We start from the raw sequence: 27,861 nt of genomic DNA on the forward strand, positions 1-27,861 counted from the left end.
GTGGACAGCATTTCTTAGTAGGTTTTTGTAAATTATAAATTTAAATCTTAAAAGAATTAGCTTAGACCCACTTTTTAAATTTTGGAGCCTTGTGTGTTTTGTTGATGTTTGGTTGTTCACCTGGTATAGTCTACCCTTAAGCCTYCTTCAAAATGCTACTTCATTTTTTTTCTGTTATTCTCAACATTCTTTTCATAAATTTTCTTTTACAGATCTACACTGGATGCTATGATGGTAGTGTCAGAGCTGTGAGGCTTAATCTGATGCAGAATTATCGTTGCTGGGTAATGAGCAAAGTGATTTTAGTCTTCCTTTGCTATATTCTTGGACTAATCTGCTGATGGTCACAATTCAGTCTTGCATAACTTAACTTCTAATTTATTATACTTCACTAATCTTTTTAAAATAACTGAAAACAYAAAACTAGTTGCTTTTCTGAGTCTTTTAGTATGTGTGCACACTTTGGGCAAGTCAATAATACGCAAAAGCTTTAGATAATGGCATATAACTTTTAAAAACCAAAAACTCCAGTTAAGTTGCATGTAAAAGTAGATTTATTGTGCTAAATAAGATGAAGCACTTAGGAATTAAATGAAACTGAGGTAAGCTTAAATTCTGCAAAGGTTTAGTTCATCTTTTCCTCCTCCCCCTTTCTTTTTCTTTTTTTTTTCCCCTCTAGTAGTCTAGGCTGGGCTAGAGGCAGGAAAAAATTGCTGTAAAGCTATATTTAAAGTACTAGAGACCACTGAGAATGAAGATGGAATGAGAAGGTTGAAAACTCCATAAGAGGAATGTGTCTGTGAACAGTGTGGGTAGAATGTTGTTAAGTTGCAAGAATAAAGGAATTAGCTAAAATTCTTTCTCTCTGGCTTATGCTGACATGATTTTTCCACCAGTGGCATGGATGTTCCCTGATCTTTGGAGTTGTGGACCATCTGAAACAACACTTGCTAACTGACCACACCAATCCAAATTTTCAGACCCTAAAGTGTCGTTGGAAGAACTGTGATGCTTTCTTTACTTCCAGGAAAGGTTCCAAGCAGGTATGTGCTGGAAGTAATGTGGTTGTATTTAGTAGTGTAATAGAAAGGTTAAAGCCCCCAGGTGTAAAGTAGATACTATGATCACGATTGTGAGACTTGCTCCTGAATCTCTTTAAGATGGTTAAATTCTGCTAGTCTTAACAGGCTTAACAGAATATAATTATGGTCGGGAAAGGGTAGCAGAGGTCAACCTGTGACTGATGAAGAGAGCAGCTAAGTGTGGTAGCTTGAAATGTGATTGGTTTGAAATAGTGGGATCTTAGAATCTGATCTGGAAATCATTAACATTTTGAAATGGTAGTAGTTCTGGTAACTATAATCTAGAGTTCTTCAGGTTTTTGTAGTAAAGTTTTATTTTTAAGATGGACAAACATCAGTTTGGATTTTTTTTTTAATAATCTTAACTTACTGTTCACCCTCCTCTTGCCCCATTTTTGCAGATGCAGGATGTTTATTCTTCGCATGAGATTGGCTTTGCTTAAAGATTAATAAATGTAATTACAAGTTTCTGAGTAAATGTTAGCACAGATGAAAAAAATGAAGAACTAATGGGAGGAGGAAAAGACCAGTGAAACCCGCATGTTACCCCTTTGCRATATAAACTACCTTCTTGTTGAATACTGTTCAAAGTACATAATGGAAGGCAGTTTCTCTGAGAACTGAAAAGGAGAAGTAGAATCTTTAATTTCTTTCTAAGCACTAGCTTTGGATATAATTTATCTATCTGATACACCCTTCTACTTAGAAAGGGAGCTGTTTCTTATTTGCCTTGATTCTCACATACGGCAGTATGTGAGACATATGTATGTATGTGTGTATATATATATGTATGTATATATATATGTATATATATATATGATTTAATAGCTTGGTGTGGGTTTCTAGATGTGTTAAGTCAGTAATTTTCTTGATCTAAAGTGCCATTTTTGTTGAGCTTTCTAGAATCCTTTGCAAAGATGTGGGGGTTTTTTTGTTCTCAACTGACTACTCTTGTTTTGTTTTGTTTTTTTGTTTTTTTTTTTTTTTTTCCTAGGATGCAGTAGGACACATTGAAAGACATGCTGAGGATGACAGCAGGATCGATTCATGAAGCTTTTCACCTCCCACATTGGGAAGTAATTTTATACATCAGAATTATTCCAAATAATACCCATTTCTTACTCCAGTCTTTTCTCTTTTCTTTTCCAACTTGGAGTGCAAAACGGGAGAGGGGCTGAAAGGCCTTGCTACGGAGACTGCAGGTTGTATTGCACTCTGTAGAAATAAGGTTTGTCTATTAAGACTTGGCCCAAATGGAAGATTCTTGCAAGTTTTTAATTCATTGACAGATAAGAATATCCCCCCTCTTGTCTGCCTTGTTTTTTTGAAGAAGTATATCCTGAGCGTCTTTTGGAAGTCCAGAGGGGTGTTGAGAACTTACATTACAATAAGTGCTGGTGTTCGCAAACTCACCTTAAAATCTGTTAAATGTCTAACTAAGACATGTCTGTTTTTATGTTGCATCCAGTTTTTTAGCCAATTTTAATAAAATTCTGCAAATAGAATATCAAAATTCTGAAAGCGTAACCTGAATATCCAGTGTATGTTTTGGCTTTCTTCATAAAAAGAAAAGGTATTTTATGGAGAACTGGAGTAAATCAATTATTATTATTTTTTTTAACAGTAACTCTAATTTATGCCTATTTTTATTCCTTGTCTAAAAATTGCTATAACTGGCACAATATATATAGACTGCCCTCAACATTACACTTCCTAAGGTGTTTTTAGAGGAAAGCAGTCACTTCGTGAAGAGGTGTGCCGGTAGAAGCAAACCAACCAGAATTACAGTGACAAACTAGCCCGCTTAGGGATCTTAGTCGCTTTAAATAAAGGTACCTTTGTACAGGAAAGGAGGGACTGATATCAGCTCTTTTGTTTTACAGTTAAATACCAGCATAACCACTGCTATCTTGATACAATATAAGTTGGATTCCTGATTTTATTTGGTAGCTCATCTTGCCAAATTGTTTATCTTATCAGTGAGATCAGATACGGAATCTTAATGRCTGAACTTGTAGTCCTGTATCTTCACAGCATAGCAAACTAATAGAAATGTAATGGCATGAGGTGTCTAAGTGTATCCACTTTGGTGTATTGTTTCTGTTGTGATGAAGCAGGATTTTAGAGTCCAAAGTTCTCAAGCAGAAGCTGGGGTTACAAAATGCACATCACATGGAAAAGAATTATTTCTATAGATGCATGTAATGTATCACAGTAAAGCTGCTGCTGAGGAGAGGACTGTTTCTGCTGCRCAGGGCTCCTCTGCAATTGCCCCTTCGGATGGCGAACTTAATCTAGTTTGTCCATAAAATACAGTGAAACGTGCTTCTTCCATTTGAGATATTGTCTTAAATCATGAAACTAGTTTAGCAAAGAGCTTTTTGTTCACTTTTGCTTAACCTGCAGCTGAGAATAAAAAAGCAGAGGTTCTTTCAAACTGTATCCAGGCAGTAAAGACAACCCAGTCTCCAAAAGGAGCTGCTTATAAATTAACATAGTGCTTTTCAAACAGGTAGAATGTACTCATTTCACTGCGTGTTGCTTTCACTGCTAKTTTGAGGCTCAGACATGCCAACCTCAGACTAAATGCATTTTATAGCCTTGTTCTTTAATCACAAAGAAACCTTTTTTAGGCCAATAAAGTGTCTGAGGGAAGCCCATGGGTGTTCTGCTGTGATGCTAGCCAGGAGACCTTAGGGCTGTCCCTGAAGCACACTGTTTTTATGCTGTCTCAGCTAAGGAGTATAATTTCTCTGCAGTTACTTGACATTGGTGGTTTTTCTCCTCAAGAGAGGCAGAGATAAATTAAGAATGAGATACAGTAGCATCCTACTTCAAACACATGGGAATCCTCATGGTTCCAAAGCTCCTGCCTTGTTTTTTTTTTTTTTTTTGTTTGTTTGTGGGAGTGTTTTTGTTAAACTGTTGGGAGTAGGGAAAAGAAAAACAGTATGCGACTTGGACCTTGTCTGAGGGATTTTTAGCTTTTTTTTTTGTGTTTTGTTTGTGGGAGTGTTTTTGTTAAACTGTTGGGAGTAGGGAAAAGAAAAACAGTATGCGACTTGGACCTTGTCTGAGGGATTTTTAGCTTTTTTTTTTGTGTGTGTGTTGTTTTGTTTTTCAGGGTTTGTTTTGTTTTGCCATGGTCTATGGATGAAGCAATTTAAGAGATGATCAAGATCAGGGAGTTCTCCGAGTAGAATAATCATTTTCTGATGCAGGCTGTGTTGCTGTAGGGTCACCCAGAATACTTTTACTATATATTTTTTTTTCTTTTTTTTTATGACCTAAAAGCAGAAGACTCTGCAAGACCTATAAACCATTTCCAAAACTGTTGATATTTGAGAGTTTTTGAACCATAAAGAAGGGAGCATGTAAAGGTGTGGAATAAGCAGCGTGAACTTTTCAAGCTGTCCTTTGTAGATGTGGTTGAAGTGAAGGTGTGGAACTGTGTATTCTGAGAACAAGCATGTGGAGTGTTTGTGGTGAAAGCGGGTGTGTGAGAGTAGATTTTGTTTCTTTATCCTTGCAATTCTTCATAGTCCTTCAGGTGATGACTTTGTTTTCAGGAATGCATAAAGATCCTTCTCATAAGTGCTGCAACAGATAAAGTTACTACACTTTATTTGCATTCCTGTTTGCTTATAGGGTTTATCTTTTCTTGTTGGTATAAGCAGGCTTCCCTTTCTTGTAGTCCATTTCAAGATATTTCCTTATCTGTCCTTGAGAACAGCCCTCCCCTAAAGGCTGGACTTCTGAAATCCGGCTTTAGCAGTGATGTCTTTTGTTATTTGGTAGGTCATATCAGATATATCAGATGCATCTCAAGGATCTTAAAATGAGTAAGAGGCGGGGAAATTGCAGAGCTGGATGGGTGTGTTTAAAAAAAAAAAAAAAAAAAAAGCTTGGGGGCTCAGAGAAAAATGCTGTGCTGCTTTGTTGTCCTGAGGATCCCCTGAAAGGACAAAGCTACAAAGCTGTCCTGCAGATGTGAAATTCCCCAGACAGTTGCAGTTCCCGTTTGTTCAGCTGGAATTGCACGCRGCTTTCGTTAATGGCCCTTCGCTCCTCCTCGAGGCAGTTGCACACGGTAGCTGGTAAACTCGTGCATTAGCCTGACAACCATTAATAATGTATCCACTCCAGTCTTGCCACTTAATTAGGATTCTGCCTCCTGATATACCTCCAAAGAATGGGAAGTATTTCTAAGCTTTGGAAAGAGTAATATTTGCAAGGAAAAGCAGTACTGCACATCTGAAGCCTATATTCAAGATTGTTTTTGTTTTTTATGCAAAATTTTATGTAAAGTGTTGTGGGTAGAAGACTGACTATAAGGGGGCTTTATTTTGTTTTTAGCTAAGGTCTGGGGGATTTCTTTTGTTACTCGATTTTGGAGTAATGCGCTCTGGACTTTGTATGTGTCTGACTAAGTATAGCAGTCCTATTGGGGAGCAGGCCAGCATTTTCCTCCTAGCAGTACTGACATTGTGTTTAATTAAGCTATGGCCCTCCGTGCTGGATATAAAGTGCTCAGAGTTATTGTACTTTGTATGATACAAAGAATGGGCCGTGAGTTCCTCGAATTGGTTACGTTGTTCTCTTTAAAAGTGTGAGAATTCATTGCGCCTTCTGTATGGTGGCTTCTACCCCCACTCAGAAAGGGCCTGAGATGCATAAAATTATCGAGTAAACCTATTTTGTGTCACAAGAACCTTCCCCCCACCAAATTTCCCCGCAGGTATTGAATCACAGGGTGATGCTGACCTTGGTCTAGATCCTATGTTCCTTTTTGCTTCAAATCACAGTGGAAAATAACAGTTGACGGACAGTGCAATACTACGTGGCCTAATGCTGCTGCTTCAGGTATACGCTAGCGACTTTTGCTYGGCAAGGGATATTTTCCTAGTTTGGTACAAAGCTGCCTGCCCCTCCTCTGTGCRTGGAGGGAGGCGGGAGGGGAAGCTGTCAAATCTCGTGGTACAAAGGTGCATTGAGTAATACCCCAGCTTCTGTTTGCCTGGTATAACCTGTGTGGACTGCGGATTATTTAAAGATGCTTTGTCAAAGCGTGAGTTGACTACAAAATAGCAGGGGTTTGGTTGTGCAGCGTGTTTGAAGCAGTGCAGTTTTAAACGCACATTTTCAGACTGTACACTCTCATACTGCTGGATCAAGATAAACAATAACTGAAAACTCTGACTTGCAATAAATGGTAGGTTCCCAGGGATAAACATGTGGTTTTAAGAAAATACTGTTTCCTTTTTAATTAAAACACAGGTACAGATGATTCCCGGTTTCCAGGATTTGTRTGCTACTATTACTCATACAGTCTGTTTTCCAGAATTGCAGAATATGTAAGGAAGATAAGGAAACAGTTTCAGCTATTGTTTGTAAAATATTTACTAGTGAAAGTAAAGAGCAAACTGTGTAGGTAATGTTCTGTTATATGCACCTGCCAGCTTCTCAGTTTCACTTTGCTGTAAGTGTTAAACAGTCTTTCTGAAGAATGAAAGTGGAATAAAACAACATAACTGAATATTTAATAATTTAAGCTGTGTAGCACGTGCACAGATGACCATGTGTTCCTCTTTCATTTTGGTACAAAGCTGTGAGCATATTAATGAGACTTTACCCAGCAAAAWCAGAAAAATAAAATAAAAGTTTCTTATATGGTTTGTCAGCCTGACTCTTCTTTGTTTGGAACAGAATGATTCTTTAGTAAGATGCTGTAGAACTTCACTTTGTTCCAGATTTTTATCCAATTTTTAAGAGGGCCGGATAAAATCCGACAGGACGGTTTGAAGCTGTATGTGCCAGTGGATTACCACCAGCACCGGCAGGAGCGCTGCAAGCTGCTGCTCCCGGTGAGCAGGATGCCAGGGCAGTGTAGTTCAGGAGGGGCGGCGCGAGCTGTGCGCCCAGCTGGGCCTCCGCCGGGCGGCGTACGAGCTCCCCTGCTTCGTGAGCCTCTGCAGAGGGGGGCTCTCGGAGCTGCTGGTAGCTCACTCATCAGGACCGTCTGGGATGCCAGTCAAAAATCCTGATTGTGATCTTTTGACTGCTCGATTTTGTTTCTTCGAGTACCCCAACAGAGAGCTTCTCAATGCCATAATTTTTAATGTGAAAAATAATAGTTTAATGGAGATGACGGAGGGCTGGAACCCAGGGCTCTTAGTATTCCAGTCATCTGGAAAGCTTAATTTTGGTTAAAGCAAAAATTGGTTTTAAAGGAGAATAACTCTTCCTTAGACTAATCATAGGATTTTCTTACTCCTAAGAGTAGTAGCTTACAGTGCAAGACAACATTAAGACCTTGTTGTAGCCAAAAGTTATTTTTTTCTTAATCTGTCAGTTAAATGTGCTACTTAATTGAATAACTTCCAGTGAATGCAAGGATTCTTTTTTGCAATTGCAGTTTACAGTAGTGGATTGCTTTGGTTATTAAGCAGATGTTCTCATCTTAAAAGTTGCATTTTTAAGCCTTCATAAATGYTTAAATGAAAAAAAATTGGAGTTTTCATTTGACTTGCTCCTTTTCAATAATGTTAAAATTGAATCCGAAAGTAGAATGCATTTTTTTAAGTACTGAGTACAGCAAAAAAAGATTTTGTTTTGTGTACACATGCATGTGGCGAGGGCTTTCCCCTCAATGAAARGTTATCCTGGCAAAGCTGATCTCTGTAAACCTTTTTTTTTTCTTTCTCCTTCCATTTTTGTCATCAATGATTCATCAATGATTGACCAGTTCTGAAAGCCTGTTATCCATAAAGCTGATTRTAATAGAACCTCTCAGCTCAAGTGTTTGCTTTTAATGCTAACTAACTAACTTAAATAACTAACTTGAAAGTATTTGAGATCTTAAGCTGATTTCCTATTTGCTTTAGAATTTCAGAAGCTGCTGTATGTTTGAGAGAGTGGTGGGAGAAGACTCACTGCTTCATTACACCCTGTTCCTTTGTAAGAGASCTAGAGATGGCCAAAGCCCAATTAATTTATTTCTAGTGAAATAAATGTAGTTATACATTCTAATAGTCTTCTCCAAATGACCATGATATCATAATGTGTCTGTGATTTTCTGTATGTCTAGAGTAGAAAACATATTTTCCAGTAAGGAAATAACAATACTGTCAGGAAACATTTTTATACCTCATCTTGAGTGTAGTATTAATCATTATGATGGTGGATAACCTATACCAAAAACCTGCTACTTATTTGCTCTTRATATTAGTAAAGTACTTCTTAAATTTATTAATCCATTAGAATTTTTTGCTAAGATACAATTAGTAAYTTTTATTTCCTCCTGCGATTGCATCAAATCTAGGGAGCCAGTGTAATAAGGAAGTTTATTATTAGACYGGATGGATAGATGCACCTTCCAGAAGATCCTCAGATCTTTGCTGGGAATAGGAAGGCAGGGAGGAAAAGGGATTTATCAAAGAAAATTTAAGCCAGCCTTGACTTGTGCACTAACAGAAAAATCCCCCAAATTAATAACATAGAAATGGAGAAGACCATACAATAATAAGAGATAATAATCTTACTTTCAAATCTAGAAGTAGTGGATCTAATGTGACATACCTTTCACTAAGCTACAAAAAAGCTGAGCTTTTAAATAATGACCAGCAGAAAGTGAAGGACTCTAGTTGGGGTATAGCTAAAACATATTTTGAAGTTAAAGCAGACTTCAGCTGTTAGTCACTCCATTCAAAATACTTTCAACAAAATAGGACTCTGGAAAAAAAATCTATGTATATTTATGTGTGTAAGAGGTGTTTTATTTCTGGAACTGCAAATCAGTTTCTCTACTTAGAGAAAGCAGTTAAAAAAATCCAATATGTAATTAAGATAGTATTGAGATATTAGAAGTGTCTGAGAGCTTAATTGCTCAGTTCTGACACTTGCTGGGGCGCTGACCAAGTTTTTAAAATGTATATGGATACCAGTTTCTTTTGCCTGACTTCCAAGTTTYTAGTGTAGCAGAAAACCAACCCTCACAGCCACATCTAGAACATAACTGATTGAGATGTATAACCTCAATGTAGATCTACCACAGCTTCATGTGAAATGCTCAGTTGAATTCATGAAGATGCTACAGTGATTGAACCAGTATCAGGACAAAGACTAGATGACAGATTACAAGGTGGTAAGGTGGTACTAAATGCTTTCACAGTTCAGCTACGGTTCCAGCTTTGCCTCTGTACTGACTTTGGGGGAAGACTTCTAGCTGCCAGCCTAAGCAGGATACTGGTGCATGCTCTGCGACTTCACCATGCAGAAAAAATGTAGCTTAGCCAGAAGGAAGTTGTTGTTGCTCAAAGTAAAATGCCAGGAGATGATACAAAAGTAGTTACAGAATACACGTGCTAATCTCCCTGCAGGAATACGGTTGCCTCTTTTTCCGAGGCACTGTGCTGTTCATCTCGGCAGGCGAAGCCGGTGCGCGAGGAATCGTTCTTGTTTGCGTGCGGGGATGAACGGAGCTGGCTACGTTCAGCAGGTATCTTGAGTGCGTTCTTGATGCTGCTGGCAGATGGCTCTGGTGTTACGCRTACATCGTGAGCTGCAGCCACTAGAAGAGGAGTGAGTTAGAATTAAAGAGGAGAAGAAAACYTGTTTTTATTGAGGCACAGAACTTAGTGCAGTAGGAGGTGGGGGCAAAGAAGGGGAGAGGAAGCAGGGCAGGCAACTGCTCCATCTGTCGCTCCTTTTCGTGGTCTGGGTTGTGCTGCGTGTGTGCACGCTGACGGGAGAGGAACAGCTTTAGCTCTATTAAATGCCCCTCTTCATTCCTTCACTGCTTCTTCATGGCTATGCTCCTTTTTTATTGTGTTCTTCCCGCATGCACGTATATGTGCAAATAATATTCGTACAGCTCTTAGTTACACATTTGTGGCCCTCCCTCCTCTGGTTTTCAAATTTGCTCTGCCCCCAGCCAGTGCGATTTCTGCATTATCATCAGGCCTGGTTGGCCTGGTTTGGTTAAAAACAGTTAAGAACTAMATTGACCCCCCTTATCAGTTAAATATACTTTATCTTAAATGTGTTAATTAAATTGCCTCATAAAAAAATCTTTCAAAAATGTTTTGAAACATGCTAAAGATGATATCAAAAGACAGTTATCTGCCTCCCAGCTGTGTACGTAAGCACCAACTGCAGTCYTGTACGACAGCTGAAGCTGGTGGAGCATGTATATATACATTTCTATGTAAAATCAGTAGCAAAATTTTTGGCAGGTTTTGTGGACTCTTACCAATGGGATGACAATTTCGGACCAACTTCCCTAGGGTTCCTCAAGAATGTGTGCAATGAATAATTAGATTAAAAATCAATATCGTGACACTGTGTTAGAACTAGTGGAATAAGACTATTTACCTCCAGGACATTGAGTTTAATGATTCCATCTCCATCTTTATCAAAGGCCTGGAATGCTCCTAAAGCAATGAAAGAAAAATAGGTGGAATAGAGTAAATCACCGTGCTAGCAAAAAGTAAAGATGATCCCGCATCACAAACCAAATTATGTTCCCAGTGTGCCATGCAACTTATGCAGAGGTGCATTTACTTGGTTACGAAGTATTTCTTCTTTAGCTAATATTGGAAAAATGCAACGGCTTTTTTTCTTTTGGGTTCGTGTGAGATGGTTGTCATATTCTAAAACCAGAAACGGACGCTCGCACTTGTATCGGCTTTGGCGCGTTAACCGCAGCGAGGCGTTTCGGGGGGAGGAGAAACGCGGCGGGGCGAGGGTGGAGCCACTCACTGAACATAGCGTCCAGTCGCACAAAGCAGCAGATGAAGCTGTCAAAGTCGATGTTCATGTTCTTGTCCGCGTAGCGCATGGTGATGATGTCGTAGAGCTGCTTGTTGAGGCGAAAGCCTGCAGGGGAGAGAAGCGGGGCAGAGCTGGGCCGCAGCCGCACGGCAGCGCTCGTGCCGCCGAATCCCGGAGGGAAGGTTTGGCGGCCTCGAGCGCTGCCCAGGCCCAGCCTAGGCTCAGGTGGGATGAAATACTACTGCAGCCACAAAATAAAATGAAATGAAGCTAGAAGGAGCCTCCCTGTGTCAGGCTACTTTCTTAAAACCCAAGAAATATTCTGAAATTAATATTTTGGAGTTCCAGTAGCGTATCAATTACCCCATACTGTAAATAGGAAGAGGAGTCTACACCAAAGAGCTTAAAATTTAGGTTGGTCTGATAAGAGCGAAAACCAAAAACTGGGAGATGGAAATACAGGATGAAGTTGCTGTGCACAGTTCTGCAGTGACTGAAAAATAGATAAATGAGTAACTCCTTGGCTTGGTGTTACCAAACTACAGCACATGGACTGAGGTAATATGCCACCTAACTTCTCTTAAAAGGACTTGAATGATTTGGGCACTGTTAGTTGTTGGCTAAACGTAAGGTCGTGCATGGTCTCTAACCTGTAATGCTGAGACTGGATTTAGAACTTTTTATTGTAAAATATGTTCAGAGCAGGAGGTATTTAAATAAATTTTACATTGACTTCCCTAGTGAGAATGGAAACCTTAAAAATATGAAATGACCCATGTTCCCCCTGTTGCAAGAGTCCAAATCCAGATTAATGAATAACAGAGTTACTGAGTTTTTGTAAAGTAAAATACACCCATCTGTTTGTATTCCTTGATGAGCTGTTACTGGTAACTGTTTGATGTACCAAGATACCAGTGGAATGGAGGCACACTGAAATCATCGCACGTAAGTTTATAGTGAAACTTCTCATTTTCTGAATGAAGAAGTCATCTTGCTCTCTTAAAAAAAAAACCCAGGAGGTGATGAATTTGCTCTGRGAAGCCGGCTGTCTACAGAAACAAGCACCCCAATGCGTCGGAGAGAAGCAGCAAGGCATGTTAATAGTCTCGCTTTGCAAGGTGGATTCCATTAATTGCAAGTGTTACAAAAACACTTTGCTGTTGTTGTGCAGGTAGAAGAAGAGACTGAGACCACAGTGGCTCAGACTCTTTGCTCCCTGGCCAGYCCCCAGCTACTGCATGATGTGGATTTTCAACAAGTGGTGTGGATCTGCTCTGCAGTTGGAGCCAAAAGACATGATATGGCCACCTCCACGTACAGCCTAGCCATTGCTTGAGCAGGACGTGATGCCACGTGAAGCAGGTCAGGATTACCGAATAGCCAAGCCGAGTGCAAACTATTCCCGTCTAGATCAGTGCTGCTGGCGGAGGAGATGCCTGGTGCTGCCCGTTGGCCCCCTCAGGCCAGTGCTCCTTGCAGCCAGGCATGCGGGGAACAGGGCTCTGCCCCGTCACAACTGCTGCCTCGGGCTGCAGGAGCGGGGTGCCGGGGAGATGCACAAACTTCCTATTGCAACATGTCCCCTGCTCGACCGTGTAAAACACGGTGAGYGAGAAAGGAGGTCGCATCAGCTTTATGAGAGCCTGCCTGAAAGAACCTTGCAATGGCAAAGTATTATTCAATAAAAAGTGCAAAGAGTTGAAGAGATTATTTTGTCAGTAGATTTTGTCCAGGCGCTCTGGATGTTTGAAAACCTCTGTTGGGGAAAGCGATTTTGGAATTTCTCTGGGGTCTTTCGAAGGCTGCACRACATTTGTTTCCACTCCTTAACACAGCAACCTAGCTGAGGTTTCACCTCCCTCTACTCTCTCCTGCTTCTTCAACCTTTGGGTATTGACTACTTAGGGAAGTACCTGCGTCGTTGACTGCATTACGCATCTCATAGCTGTTAATCGTTCCAGAATGATCCGTGTCATAACGCTTGAAAATTTTCTGGAAAAACAAAAAAATAAATGCACAACAGAAATAAAAACTGGGAGGTAAGCCCTAGGCTTTAGGCACCTGAAGGTTTTGTCATCTGCCTTATATTCTCCTACTGGGCAGTTAAGGTGTTAGCACAGTCCCGAAGTGTAATTATTTAATCCTACACTGTGAAAGGCAAAGGACACTTTCTCTTAAAGACTCTCCTTGTTTGACTTGAGTTTATGCTGTAAATCCTCTCTCTCGATTGTCGTAATTGAGRTATTTGTGAGGCCTGGATGTAGTTCTCATCACCCTCTTCCTCCATCTCGTGTGCATCTATTATGTTCTGGTGAGGGAAATCTTATGTTAGTGTTAGAGCTCCAGAGATGTAGGTTATTTGCTTAGGCTGTGARTAGGATGAGCAAAGTCATTAATTTTCTTTTTAAAGGCTCATTTATATATATTTTTGAGCATTTTTGTTGTATTATTATGGTGCACATAGAGAGATTTGTTTTTCCTACACAAACTTTTGCACTGTTGAAGTTTTGAAGAACAACACTGTGAAAACTCAGCAATACCTGCCAGCTTTTAATCTTSTCCCAGAGATGACGAAACTCATCAAAGTTTATCTTCCCTGAGCCATCTGTCTGTGGTGCAAACATTCAGGTAAAAAAAATATTTTAAAGTAAAATTGGTAAGTCTATAGCCACTGGGATGACAGGGAATGAATGTGAAACCTAGTTCAAGATTTCCTCAGCATTAAGAGCTGGCTGAAGTGTTGAGTAAAACATTTGTGAACATTTTTGTTGAATCTGAATTGTATTTTGTTGTAAGAGTGTGAAGTACTATTTCCTTGTGTAGAAGCAAACATGTAGTAAAAGAAAGATGTTTACTCCTCTAGCTATTGTAGGTGCTAATCATACAGTGGAACACGTAATACATTATAAATGTAAAGGTAAGAGAGAAGTACACGAAGTTTGTTGGCAAAAACCATATATGTGTTGACTAGGCTTAAAAAAAGACTGTATCTGCTTTAGTACATAAGCAAGCCAGTAACTGATAGCTAAGGGGGGGGGGTATGATACTGATGTCTTATTATGTAGTTCTCTGTTTTGAGATATTTTCATTTGCCATCTATGCTAATGCTGAGATGACTGGAATTAAGATGCACCAAACCTGGAACGCTTTGTGTTATCTGGCTACAGAATATAAAGTACTGTTTTGCTCCCCCAACTTATTGACTCGCATTTGACATGGTTCAATACCAAGCGTATGTAGGAGGAGTGACATGGGGAATAATAAAACTCAAGTGGCCTTGAGTGGTGTCAAGCACTCTCCTTCACTGGAAAAGGATACATCCATCAAAGCAATCATGCTGCGGCAGGACTCCAGTTCGAATCCTTCTGTCTTTAGGTCCTTATCTGAAATGAATGATTGCAGGTGAGAACAGATCACACAAGTCAGCAAGTGCCTCTTAGTTATGACTCTGTTCAAACTAGAACCAAATCTACTTCTGTTATCTTTCAAGAAATGAGTGAGAGAGAAATCCAGAAAGGCTTTTAGCTATTGCTTATGAATTACAGATGAACTTTCTTGAGGTGTTGTATACAATTTTAGTCTGCAAACTTCTTGAAAACTCTGCACTAACTTCTAGGTAACTAAGCAAGGCCAGGGTCAGTGGGCTGAAGTTTGCTATAAARGGGAAAAAAGTCTGCCTCTCCATTAGATTTTTTTTTTAAGGGCATTTTCAGACTGCTATAAACCCTATATTATCCTGCTTGGTGCTTTCAACAAGCTTTTGCTCATTTCTACATTACCAGCCTGTATCACTGTAGAGACTGTTATCACTTGTAGCGATCATGTTTTGAAAAGTTCAGCCTGCTAATGCCTCAGACGGGAAGTGTAACRAGGTAACTTGTTAACTTGAAGCCATAAGTACTTTGGGGAAGGGGGGGTACTCCATATCACGGATTTTTTTCTAAGAGTTATTGAAAAGCATGCTGAAACTCACGTTTTTTTACAACATTATTGAGAACGTTCCTGAGTTCTTCAGCATTGATCTCCATGTCCTGGTGAGAAAAGTGGTGAGAATGCTATTAGCTACAACATTCATTACTCAGCAAATCATTTAATAGATGGATATCCTGAAAGAATTAGGTCTTTCTCTGGTCYGGCACGTGCTTTAAACTAGAAAGAAGTCTAGGTTCACGTAAACATTGGCCCAGATCTTTCCCTAGGCTGCAGCTACACCTTTGGTACAAAGCAGATCAGAAGTTACCATCTAGCATTTATGTGGTCATCTACATTGCTTAAAGGGTCCTGCTGTCTTGAGGTTAACTTGCTCTATCTGATGCAACACTGCATACGTGTGTTACCCTGAGATCCACAGCCTCCGGTTCTACCTCTCACGCCTCTGCCCTAAATGGGAACTGGGTCATTTTGAAATAGGGTGAAGACCAAAAAACTGAAAAAGATGATTTAAACCCTTCTTGCTTGCTCTTTGTCTGCACTATTTTCTTCTTAGGTGRCACTGAGGGTCAGGCTTGTTCATCGATAATTGTTCATAGATAAGGGGGAAAGCAAAATTGTATTTTGTTTGCCTCCCTGTTTCTACAAGCTTAAAATTGAAAGTAATTGCCTTGAAGTTAATGGAATTACATAGGTGGAAATCAATGCAAGTCAGAAGGGAAATGGCTAGACCATGGGCTCTGTGTACACTGTCCAAGGAGACTGCTGGCAGCTCTCCAAAAAGGACTATTTAAATGTGACTTGTTAAAAATGTGGGTTTTGGCCAGAAGAGATACTGTGCAGGAATGTCTATTCCTCGCCTGGACTTGCGTTGATTTTTCAGGGCACATCCTTCACTGCTGGAATGACGGAACAAGTAGAGACTAATTGCATGTGTACTAATATATTTTGCCTTCCCTCTTGTCTAATGCTATTTTTCCTCCTACTCTCAGAATTAGTAAGAGGAAGATACATAAACACTTGCGATTAAAAACCCCCAACAACACAACTTTACGAATTATTCAAACACTTCCTGTTCTCCACAAATTAGTTTTTTGATTTTTCGGTCTCGCCTTACAGGTGGAATTATGTCACCTTTGCTTTCTGAATGTTTACAGTGGGTTGAATCCTAGAATTGCCGTGACAAACGACTTAGCTACAGAGTCYGAGTCTGAAGCGCTGGTTCCCGTACGTCGTTCTGCGCCTGTGCCCCGGGGGTGCCTCTCTGCGGGRGTGAGAGCAGCTTGTTCTTTGCCCAGTCAATCGTTCTGCTGCTCAACTGACAACCAGATAACCAGTAAAGCTAATTAAGCTTTCATTAGTCAATTAASCTGTCTTCAGGGAACAAGATTAAAGTTGCCAAAGCTACTTTATGTGGTTTATTAAACTGTAACTAGAAGAACAACCAGTAATTTCAAGCTACTGTATGAGCCAAAAAGCCAAGTGTGAAAATATTCATATCCTATTACCAGCCTCTTGAGTTATGCTGTTCTTTGATCTGCTGCTATTTTTAACTTCCCTAATTAAGCGTTTACTGGAGARCGCTTTATTTTTAACTTGTTTATATGTTATGCAAAGTTGTTCAAGAAACCCTGCATAGCCTCGGGTAGCCGTAGTAGAAGTAAAAAGCTGAATTTAAATATGACTTCCTTGCACGCAGTGAAAAGAACAGTCACGCTGCCATTCCTAAGTTACACGTATGCCTGAGGACAGCTGTATACGTTACTGGATTTTGATTTGATTTGATTTGATTTTGCTTAGCTTGAGATCTCAAAGGAGATTTGGCGAATCTGTGAAGCGGTAGATAGCTGCTGTGATTTGAAGGCTGATTTGAAGGCCCRGGTAGGGACTGGCTGAGTACTCACGTCCCCTGCAATCTGCCGGAAAATATTCCTGAACTGTTTCTCCTCTTCGCTCGCCTCGTGGGTCTTCACTGAAGCACGCTGAAAAGATGCATGCAAAGAAAATATATATAAGAAATTAGCCCCGTGGGAAAGAGAAAGGAGTCTGAGGTGCTGGATGGCTCAACCACCCTTGCTCTGAAACAACCTCCTAGCAAAACTGGAGCTCTTCTGAGGAACGTGTCATCCTCCTGGTCCTTTCCCCGTCTAGAAAAGGGTTAAATGTATTCCTTGGTGAAACTGCTAAGTTTTAGCTTCATCCTATTGCTTTCATTTCTCTTGGAACAAGCCTAAATGATTGCTTTCAGTTCAGGATGTTTATCTTCTGATTTTGTATTTCAAAACATTATAAAGGAGAAATTTTGAGCAGAAAAGAAAAGTCTGCTCCGTAGTCCTGTAGGCTGCGAGTTGACCAGGAGGACCCAGGGAGCTGAGAGTGCTTTCTAATGCGAGAGGCCTCTTTCTTAAGACAAATATCCCATCAGACTGCTTCGCTTTCATCACTTTTCTCTTTATAGGACACATGCAAAGAGCAAGCCTGAACTCCAAGGCTGATACCTAAAGTGCGCTGGGAAAAAACTATACTTTAAATGCTTTTTTCCCCTAATGTTGTTAAATTACAGGAATTACGTGCAACAAATTAAGACGAATTTCTTGGCTTATTTTTGTTTCTCTGAACACAATAGAAAGTTAAGGTGTAGTCCCCCCTTCACTGCCTACATGCTCTGGCAGTCTTGCAGCAAAACAGCAGGGACACTACAAGCCTTGGCTCCAAACACCACAAGCAGGTGGCTCAGGATCTGGCTGCTCTACCTCAGGTCCCTCCTCTGCCTTCTGGGGACACAAATTCCCTGTTCACTCTCCTGKTTTTTTTTGTTTTTTGATTTTTTTTCCCCCTCTCTGGGAGTGAAAGAAAAGCAGAGTGCAGGAGCTCTTTGGCCGCTCGGCCCTTTTCCACGTGGTACGGGGCTGCACCGTTCGTAACGGGGAGAAGCCGTGACCAGAGCCAGGAGCCTCGTGAAGCCTCCCCTGCGGGATTCGCCCGTGTGCCCTCTGTAAAGCWGGTACCGCTTCGTGTGGCTGAGTTTTAGTGGACTGAACTTTGCTTGTCAGGGGGAAGAGATCTCTCAGAGCCTGGATCCTTGTGTAAATGAGAGCAACCTGGAGTTGTTTGCAAGCAGCTGCATCCTCCAGCACAGGCATTAAATACCTAAAAAGATAGTCTCTGTTCTCTAAAACTTGTTAGACCACTTAAAACCAATGCAAATGATGTTAAGATCTGATGAAAAGCTGTTAAGTATCTAAGGACACCTCTTTGCCCCACCGTGCTCTGCCCAGCCACTCCTTCATGCCAGCCAGATCATGCTCTATTTTTCTGCCTTGCCAGTTGCTGCAGAGACCTTTTTCTCATCTAGGCTGTTTTTATCTTCATCTTTGCCAGCGTCTTCATCTGCTGTCAACTCCTTATTGCTGTTTGCTCTGTCAGAAACAAAGATGATAGGCTAGAAGAAGAAGGAAGAGAGTAAAATAGAGGAAAAGAAGTGGAAATTACACAAGAAGTAGCGGGGAAAGTTTCTGGGCCGCCCATTCTGTGGTAAAGTGCATGCTGAAACAGCTTCTACCCCTRACAAGGCACCAAATAAGCCACAGCTGGGAATGTAAAACAGGAATCTCTGAAGTTACTGCTCTTTTTCGTGCTAAAAAGAAAGCTGCAAAACACCTTGTGCAATCTTTGGCATCTAGTTTTCCTGTCTAGAAAGCAAGTGACAATTTAAGCTTCACTTTTCTTTCTTTTTCTTCTCTTTCTTTTTTTTTTTTTTTTGGAAAAAAAATGCCCTTCTCTATGAAAGGCAGTAGCACTTAAAGGAAAAGAGAATCCAAATCCTACAAACAAAATGACTTTGCTGTATTTCTGTAGGAGCTTGTTAACTATGTAAAGCTTATGTTCTTTCTCTGTATTGATTCTTGAAGCATTCAGCTGTAGGGAACCACATGCAATTGGTCTGCTTTAGTACATTCAAAGCAAGGACAGCTGCTACAAGATGCGAATATTTGCTCCTATAGTATTGATTAGAATCCACCTATCCCTGAGATTAAAATGCCTGATTGCATTTTCTGGGTCTTTTTATGGGCTGATCTGCTTTACGATGTTTCATGGATGATTTTGGGTATATATGAAAGAGGAATCCAAAATGGAGTTAGCCACATTAATCTTCAGAATATTTCCCTTGGGGGCCTTTTTGTATCCTTCCCCCTAACTAATAATTTTACTTGTAAGCTCAGAGTACATTTTTGGTTGCTAAGTGAGTTGTATAGAGYGGAAATGAGTATCCAGGACATTGGTTAGCAGAAACCTTGGGAAAGGAGAGTAGCCGTATTAGACACTGGAAAGGCAAGTTGAGGGCATGTATCTGGAGAAGGGATGGTTTTCACTAGAACGGGAATATCTCGGTGYCTCTGGAGGGGCGGAAAGGAAGGCCAGCTGCAAGTCAGGCTTATAAAGCTGGGAGGTTTCGCTGTTACCCGTTTCTCTGAGCGAGAGGAGCATTTCATTAGATTAGTATTTTATTAGTAGCTATTTCATTAGATTTTAGTATGAGAAGACAACATCTTTGCCTCCTGCAAACAGCCTCTTATCCTGTAACTAGATCAGTTTCCAGATGCAGAGAAATCGCTAGCAACAAGAAAGACCTCAGCTGCTGCTGCATGCATTGCGCATGCTCTTTTCCTCGCTGGCACTCTGTGCATTGCCCAAGTACCCACCTTGCCCTTTTTCTTCTTCTGTACAAAAAGAGAGTTAAAAAAGTGTTTATAAACAGAATTGTARATTTTGGCCAGATCATACTGAGTGAGATAATTAAAGCGCTATCTTTTTTTTCTTTCCCTTTCTTGCATTTATTTTTCTTRTTCATCTATGTTCATACAGTTTGCAAATTACCCATAAAGAAATTGCATATTGAAGGATAGGAACGGCAGAACCATATCAAAGCAGTGGCCCATTTCATGTGGGGCTTTGTGCACATGAATAGAATAAAATCTCTGTTTTCAGCTTTGGCTCTTTTGCTCTTCTTTCTCCGAACCAGTCTGGGCYGCAGAGGTTGAATTTTGTTATTTGAAAGGGCAATTAAATTCCACCAGATCTGGGGAGCTGTTTGTCTGTTACTGTGGCAGTAAATAGAAAGGAAACACTTTGAGCAAGATTTAGTGGTATTCTATTTTGTGCATGAGGATTCCCTCTTTTTTCAGGACTAATTGATATACTGATAATATATTTACACTGACATGTTAGAAACTCAGGCCAAAGAGTTAGAGCTTGTCATGGATGCTAGTTTGATCACATTATCATCTGGATCCCTYTTCAGAAAAAATGTATTTTGAAACAAGATAGTTTTTTTATTAGATGAGATACCAACATTACAAATAAAAAAATTTTATTTGCAAAGGAAAATGCTAGGCCTTCTCCAGAATATGAATACTCTTAATAGACAAAGGCAATAGAAATGCATCTTTATACTGGGAGAGGTTTCAAATCATATCAAAGATTTTGGTCTGTGCAAATCATGAAGYAGTGTATAAAAAGCCAAATATTAGCAGAAGTGTTTTGATGAGAAAATACAAGAATTTCTGACACCAGAAAGGTCGTGTGGCTTCCATGGCTTTCTGCTACAGATTTTAGTAGCTGTGACAGTCCTTTCCCTCTCTGCCACTATTCATATGCAAAAGAGGCACAGGACAGTACTCACCGATGGACGCTGTGCTTCAATCATGTTTCCAACTTCCCTAGAAGAAAGCAGAAAGAAAATAAATCAGGAAAGTGGCTTTKGCCATTTCTTTTTGTTTGTTTCTGCAGGTGGTTTGTTAGCAGCCACTTGGCTTTTAAGCATTACAGTTGCAAACTCTAGACGTAGCTTTTCCCTTCGAGCTGAGCACCCCATATGCCACCTCCAGGAGTGCTGCTGTCTGGCCTGGCTCCTTGCAGAGCCTTGCCACCACTGAACTTTGATAGCTGGGAGTGAGACAGAAGCTGTTTGGCCCTAAAGAATGGGAAACTAGCTGCCAATTTGCTGAGCTCTGGGAAGCCACTGGAAGAATAAGGTAGAAAAGAAATAATTACCTATTTGTGTGTTTTCTTCATGACTGAAGTCAGATCTTTTCAATGATCTGACTGGCCAAAGCTTCAATTGGTGGCATATATTGAGAAGCAACGAACTGTTTCATTTTCATCATAAAATCTACAAAGGGCATGTTTATGAAGGCCATCCTGCAACTGGTAAGCTTCTCCAAAGACAGTTCAAAGCACACTCCTGTTAGGCTTTAAGGGAAGCTCCGGGAAATGAGTTTGCAGCTTCAAGTTTTTAAGGGAGTTAAGAAAACTATAGGACATACAAGAGCAGTGTGTGGCAAACGTGGAACACAATTATGGCAAACTAGTGAGCTCATGCCCTCCTTCTGGGCCAGATAAATGGATYTGGAACTTACTCGGAAAGACTTCTTTTCTCCGAGAAGACCCTCAGGATGAATTCTCCCTCCTGGTGAGGTTCATATGTTGATGGTATGATAACGTACTCACTGGGTGGTAGCCGGAAGCGCTCAGAGATTTCTCGCATGTTTATGTAGGTCTTACTTCTAGCTTTGGAGGCATTGTAGAGGAAAAAATCCTTTTGCAAGTGGTGCTTATTACCATGCATCTATGGAACAAATGAGTCAGTCTGACTTCAGCAAAACTTTACACATTCCCTAGGTGGTTTCTTATGCAGGCAGCACATAGTCATGACAGAAAACACAAATAAAATAGCAGCTTAGCATGCAGGCAGCTGACTGGGACAGCTAACTGGGTACAGGYATGGAGTCTTTCATATTTAAGTTGCTACCGACTAGGTTCAACTGGCTTCTGTGGGCTGCTCCATGGCCCACGTGGAGTGTGTTGGCAGGTTCACCCTCACTGTTGATGTGCTGCTGTGCAGTGACCAGGCAACACTGAGACACAGCAGTCTTGGACCTCTCTGCAGTCTGTCTCCTCCCTGAAGATTTCTCCTCGGGAATGGGTTGAGTTATGTTGGTACACTGCTATAACCTCAGCAATACATCTAGTAAAGTGAGACTCTCACAGGTTGGCTGTCTCTTGTCAGCACTAAAAATATTATATTTTTTAACCAAAACCAACAAAACTTATATCTGCTTCAAATACAATTCTCTCCTGCTCTGCAGATGCTTTTATCTGACTCTTTTTTTAGCTGTATGCGACTAAAGTTCAGTTTGAGGGTGGTATGGCAAAGAATGGTATATGCAAGCTCCTACATAAGGTGAAGGTGTTTTCTACGGAAACTTGTCCTTGACTGGAAAAATGTGAACTGCGTTTTGCCTTTCAGATAYGTGATCATCACATTTGGCATTGGTTCTAATATGAAAATTGAGTTGGGGATTGTGGGCTAGCWGTTGTCTGCAGAAATAACAAGCTGTAAGACAGCCGGTAAAGACAACATTCAGGTTGTCATCTTTACATTTTTCAGGTAGTATAGCTTTGATGTGAGCTTATTGCAAAACTTGTGGTGCCAACGATTCAGCTTCTGGCAGGCTCAAAAACACCATCATCTGTGTACTTTTGATAGGAACTTTCTTTGTGATCGCAATGGCTGAAAATACCACTGTTTCCCAGAGAAAACAGTTACATAACAGACAATGAATTCTGAAAACGGAGAGAGAGAAAACTCTATAGCTGTGGAAAGTATGGCCATCGATATTATTTGGAGGAAACAATTGGTCTAGGGTTCTTCTGTATGGAGTGTAACGTCCAAGAGATAGCTGATACTGTGTGCTACAGTCCAGGTTCACTGAGTGAAAGCCATGCCCAGATCACATAAAAATAATTAAAAAAAAAAGAACTAAGGAAAAGGTACACGTGAAAACAAGGTGTGAGGGAGAAGGAATTCAAAATAACTCACAAAATGTTACTAATAAACACTCAAAGCAGAAAGATTAACGATTTCATTTCTGTTGCATCCCTGAAAACAAGCTTGACTGGACAGTTTCCAGCTGACTTACAGACAGGCACAACAGTAACACTATCTGAGTATACACCAAGATGTCAACTCTGCCTCCATTCTGCTCATACCTCTTTGGGCACCTTAGGGAGAAAGAAAGAAAAGAAACAGTCAGGGGTGCTAGGTGAGTCTGCTTGTGAGAAGATCACATAAAAGGCTCTTCACAGACTTTTGAGGATGCAGCTAGTCACTAAAACACCCCCCAATTATATAAATGCTCTAAGCACCTTCTCTCTTTCTTTCCAGATTTCTTGGGTTCTACATAATTTCTGTTAAGACTGGAGCTAGATACGTTTGTGCAAGGAATCAAACTGACTTCTTTATGAAGTAAATAGGAGGGATAGGGGATACTTGAAAATTGTCTTCAATGTCCTCTCGTCTGTTCAATAGCAGATAACTGTTGTCCAGTTTTACATGATTCTGCCAATGCAACGTTTAATTTTTGGCAAGAATGAACAGGTGACTGAAGAATATATGGGACAGACAGAATGTGTTAACATCTGACATTAAGTGACTATAAAAGCCTGCTGCTTCCAGGTATGGTAGATCCTGAGATTACTATGGACTAAATGGTTACTAAGCCTGGAATTTCTCTTCTCTCTTCCAGGTTTTCCCTTGAGTCCCTTGAAAAGCAAATATTGCAGTCATGTAGCCAGGCTGAATTAATTCAGTCACTGGGAAAATGCRTAAGGTTGGCATTTGTGATCACTGGGCAGAGTATAGTCTGGGTAGTGCTAGGACCTACCTCATAGATGGCAAAGCCAATAGTGAACAGGTTGGCTCCCAGCTTGCGTTCTTTCCTCCTGTTCTTCTGCATCAGTGCAACGAGAAAGCTGCAGACAACCTCCTCGTCCTCAGGATCATCGTCTTCCTCCAGGAGCCTCAAGCGATACTGGGGATTGGTCCAAAATGTATCTGTGAAATCCCCCCAACGGCCCCAAAGCAAATATGTAAAGCTTCAGTTTTCTAACAATGCTTATTACCAAGAGAACCTTTAACGCTCCCTACCTGTGGTTCTTGAGGGAAAGTTAAAAATGGGTTAATCTTCTTTTAATGTGTTTGTTTTACATAGTTCTAGCCTCTGAGGCAAAAATCGGCTTCCATATTAGAAATTATACCATTTGATTCTCTTCACAAGGCATCTTTCTGGTTTAAAGTGTTGTATATATTTCTCTTATTAACAGTTCAGAGTGTATATTTTCTTATACCTTTCCACTCTGTTCCCAGCCTTCCCATCTGATAAATTTCTGAAGGACCCAAAGCTGGCAGAAAATGGATTTCCTGAATCTTAGCTTATAGAGTGAAATTGGTATCTTTTGTGTTACTCGGGGGCCCTGTGAAATATTTGAGCAATGGTATATCTCTGTCAGGACAGCCTTGCATTGCTCACCTGGATAATTGCGGCAACCTCCAGCTGAGCAGCCTCTAACCCAGCGCCCTTCGTTGACTGACACAGTCCAGGTCTGGAGTTTATCAGCTTCCAGAGTGTCAGGTGTGAGGTTACAGATCTCAAGTTTTGTGAAGTGTCTCATGAAATCTTCAAATGATATCCTAGAGAAATTGAGGGGAAACTGAATCCAAGCKGATTTAAATGGTGGGCAGTACTCTGAAAGAGGCACTGTTCCTGGCTAGGAGTGAGAGGAGGAGAACCCCCATTACTGCTCCTATTAGGGCAAGGTTGCAATGCAACCTCAATTATTTTTCTATTGTGTTTGCTGGGCAATTAAGATGCRTACAGCTCCAAACCTGGTGTGATGCTTGCTGCCTTTTCCCTGCTAGTGACTGGAGGACACTGGAGTGAAAGGTTAGTACTTAGGAAGGGGGATGGAGAACATGTGGAAGGGTGGGATAACTAGAATGACTGTGATGGTGGGACTCCATACRCCCTGGTGGAAAACTGAGGGTATTGCAGAGTAGGTCTAATCRGGAATATGAAGGGGAATAGGGATTATGGCAACGGTGTTAACAGATTTAAGTAGTGCAGTGTGACTCTTTTCAGCCACAGTTGCATATCTCCTGGAGAAACACAAGGTTTTTGACAGATATTCTCACCAGAATTCCCCATCCTCCAAGATCTTGTGCTGCAAGCGAATTTTCTCTGCTTCATTAATGAAATTCCACTCCTCTGATCTACAATTATAAAAAAAAAAAAAAAAAAAAAAAAAGTTACATTACATTTTGAAATACATAGTTTTCATGAACACTATTATTCTTTACTGTAAGCCTACAGTGTGGAAAGACAACAGTCATCTTGTTACATCCATAATTTTTTTTCTTTGAGAGCTCTGCAAATGTTTGTTTCAGTGCTACCCTTTCCACATGCCCAAAAGGAGAAGAGTTTCATCACAACTGCCCTGTTCCTTCTTGCCTTCCCTTCAGACTTCCTCTTAGCAGCATTTAGAAATCTGCTGAGTTATTTTGTTTAGCCTGGAGAGGAAAATGCTTATAGACTCTCATTGCTGAGGTAAATAGCTACCAAAAGTCCTTTTAGTAAAACCAGATGAGAAGCTTCATCCAAACTCATCTATGTGCTGACATCTCACTTCTTCCAGGTTTTCTGTAGCATAAGAGAGTCTTCTGATGTACCTCCTTCTCTTGACATTGGGCATTACAGAACTTGCTGGACAGCAGACTGACTCTGTCGCTGGGCTGGGTTCTCTCTTTGTTTCCATTGATTAAATCCCCTCTTAGCATCTTTTTGAGTTAGGGGTGTGATTTGGTTGGGTTGTTAGGTTGTTTTGGTTTGATTTTGATTCTTTCACAGCTTCAGCTAAACAGTCACTAAGTATCATCAGCTTCAAAGTATCAGAATGACAGAAAAGACTATTCAAATGCTCTTCCTTGTTAGGGTTCCCACAATCTGTGTAAGGGGAAATAAAGCAGCAATTTTTTTTATCACGTCAGGCTCCTAGACATGCATTTTACTCACTTGTCACTCCATGGTCCATTCCATTCCACCTGTCCCCAGGGGTTCCTTAGCCTTACCAGCCTTATTTTCTCCCCTTTAAATGTTGTCTAGTTGAAAAAAGAAAGCAATAAGGATCAACTAAATTATTTAATGCAAAGTAGGCTCAGGAGGAAACTTCATCTGTCAAATCGTTGACACCAGTTCCCTGAGCACCTGTGCTTTCCACAGCAGTCACCTCACCTGACCTGCTCCACATGAGTCAGGGCAGCCTGTAAGAAGAGGAGGTGGCCAGCTGTGGTTGGGCTAGTTTCCTTAGCCCAAGCAGATCATAGTGGAACATCCATTTCCCCACACAGCTGAAGCTTAGACAGCTTTGCTTTTCCACAGAGCTTTCCCTTATTTAGGTACAAATTTTGTTTGCTAAGCTTATCATTTCTGCTTCATTTCCTCATAGCTYGGCTGACATGCATGATGCTAGGCCAGTCTAAACCGCAGCTCCCAACAGCCAAAGGAAAGGGACGGTACATACCTCTTCCACTGCAGTGACAGAATAGGCATGGCCTTTGACCAGCCCGCAAGCCATCCGGGTTTCATACTGCATTGGTATTATGGTCTGTTAGACACAGAATTAAAACCAGTTAGAGACTGCTGAGGCTCAGCCAGCTGCTCTAAGGCAGCTATCACAACCCAGAGCTCTTGCAGGCAGGAGACACCGTTTGGATGACAGCATTTTTTGTCTTATTCTTCTCTTCCCCCTTTTGTCAAGGCAGCCAAGATTAATGGCTGCAGAATGAATGTTGCTGCTGTTTGGTAAATGTGAATTGTAACAGCAAAAAGTTGATAAGATCAAGAGGAGAGGACATTTTATGATTTACTTTTTCCTTTTGTGTATTTTACTGCCTTTTGCACTGAGAAGGCACTAGTATATAATGCTTAATCAACATAGTTACATCTTCTATTAKTAGGAATGTTCAGTCCTTGCTGGGATAGTACGTACTTGTGTGGCTCCATAACATTCTCTTGCATGTTAACCAAAATGTGTTACTTAGATATAAATACGTTTGCTGTCTTGGTAATGAACTGTATCTGATATACTTTTATTTACAAATCTGAGAATACTATTTATCTGGGAGATGAAGACTTGAGAGCAAGATAGACGTATTAAGTCCACTATGCATATAGGGGGATTCACTGGGGAAACTGAGTCAGGAAAGCCCCCACTTCACTAGCTGTCTGTGGATGATTTATAAAATTTCCCCTCCTCCACTATGTCACTGAGAAATGACTGCAAGGCCCTGCCGGTAATTCCTCCACCCATCTTTGACATAGCTGTGGGCATGAGAGAGGCAGGGCTGGAAAAGGAGTATTAATAAGTTCACATAGCTACATTCTCAGCTTGCACGGTGAGGGATCACATCCAAATATTTGTCGGCTGTCAGTCTTTTTCCCATTATTTTCCATCTGCTCTTATTTCCTATTTCTTACTCCTGTTTCTATACTTCTTCTCTATATAGCCACAGATCTATTTTCTTCATTTCTTCTCATGTTGTCACCTTCATTACTTATGAGAATCCCTTCCATTTTTTTTCCATTTAAGAATATTAATTTCTCCAGCTGCTGGTACTCTAGGCCACCTCTCTGAAGTACTTCTCAAGTCTGCACTGTCTACCTCTTCTCCTCAAGAGCTGGGACTTTCTGGTGATGGCTCAGGACTGTAATAATAAACAGCAGAATGGGTACAGCTGGMGCAGCAACTATAAAAATTCTATGAGTAGACACTCACTGGGCAGGAAATTACCCCAAAACACAGGTKATTTGGACAGTTGTGCTTGCAAAACAAGCAGTCATACTTTGCTTTCCCAAGAATCACACCAAGACTAAACATGGATGTCAAAAGAGTTAAAAATAGCTATTTCTGCTGYAAATGCAGAAGGCTGATTGCATAACCAAAAGGTTTAGACACTGTAATTTCTTTTTTTCCTCTGAAAAGGAAAAGAAGTAGTTTTCTGCCACTGAAATGTGGGTCTCTAAAGGGCACAATATGACAACCGTTTGATAGTGAGAGTACTTGTTCTTCTTCAGATTTGGAAGTTTTCAAGTTTCCCAAAATGATTTTTTTTTCTTTAATTGTTCTAATACCTCATTTTTCTARATAAAAAGAAATTCCAGCATGCAGAAGTACATTATCA

The 27,861-nt window shown here is 40.6% G+C and overlaps 2 protein-coding genes across 3 annotated transcripts in view; one reads left to right on the forward strand and one right to left on the reverse strand.

The window, feature by feature from the left end:
* The window catches only part of ZNF106 (zinc finger protein 106), a 39,894-nt gene extending 33,144 nt beyond the window's left edge, over positions 1-6,750 (forward strand). The window contains exons 20-22 of the mRNA XM_085299865.1: positions 213-284; positions 897-1,043; positions 2,077-6,750. Of these exons, the coding sequence (XP_085155991.1) occupies positions 213-284; positions 897-1,043; positions 2,077-2,133 (276 nt within the window). The 3' untranslated portion in view covers positions 2,134-6,750. The remainder of the gene's footprint in view (positions 1-212; positions 285-896; positions 1,044-2,076) is intronic.
* The window catches only part of CAPN3 (calpain 3), a 32,796-nt gene continuing 11,684 nt past the window's right edge, over positions 6,750-27,861 (reverse strand). Inside the window, exons 7-23 of one of the 2 annotated variants that reach the window (XM_085299866.1) lie at positions 26,202-26,285; positions 25,694-25,779; positions 24,817-24,894; positions 24,155-24,315; positions 23,510-23,679; positions 22,836-22,847; positions 21,203-21,411; positions 20,467-20,503; positions 18,124-18,225; positions 16,688-16,765; positions 14,827-14,884; positions 14,172-14,236; positions 13,394-13,462; positions 12,767-12,845; positions 10,842-10,958; positions 10,455-10,513; positions 6,750-9,651 (exon numbers count right to left, since the gene is read on the reverse strand). In XM_085299866.1, coding sequence (XP_085155992.1) covers positions 9,625-9,651; positions 10,455-10,513; positions 10,842-10,958; positions 12,767-12,845; positions 13,394-13,462; positions 14,172-14,236; positions 14,827-14,884; positions 16,688-16,765; positions 18,124-18,225; positions 20,467-20,503; positions 21,203-21,411; positions 22,836-22,847; positions 23,510-23,679; positions 24,155-24,315; positions 24,817-24,894; positions 25,694-25,779; positions 26,202-26,285 — 1,491 coding nt within the window. In that variant the 3' untranslated portion in view covers positions 6,750-9,624. The remainder of the gene's footprint in view (positions 9,652-10,454; positions 10,514-10,841; positions 10,959-12,766; positions 12,846-13,393; positions 13,463-14,171; positions 14,237-14,826; positions 14,885-16,687; positions 16,766-18,123; positions 18,226-20,466; positions 20,504-21,202; positions 21,412-22,835; positions 22,848-23,509; positions 23,680-24,154; positions 24,316-24,816; positions 24,895-25,693; positions 25,780-26,201; positions 26,286-27,861) is intronic. The other variant, XM_085299867.1, reaches the window with a different exon arrangement.

This window comes from Rhea americana, unplaced genomic scaffold (genome assembly GCF_003343005.1).
Source record: "Rhea americana isolate MKP2758 unplaced genomic scaffold, rheAme1 scaffold_155, whole genome shotgun sequence".
NCBI lineage: Eukaryota > Metazoa > Chordata > Aves > Rheiformes > Rheidae > Rhea > Rhea americana.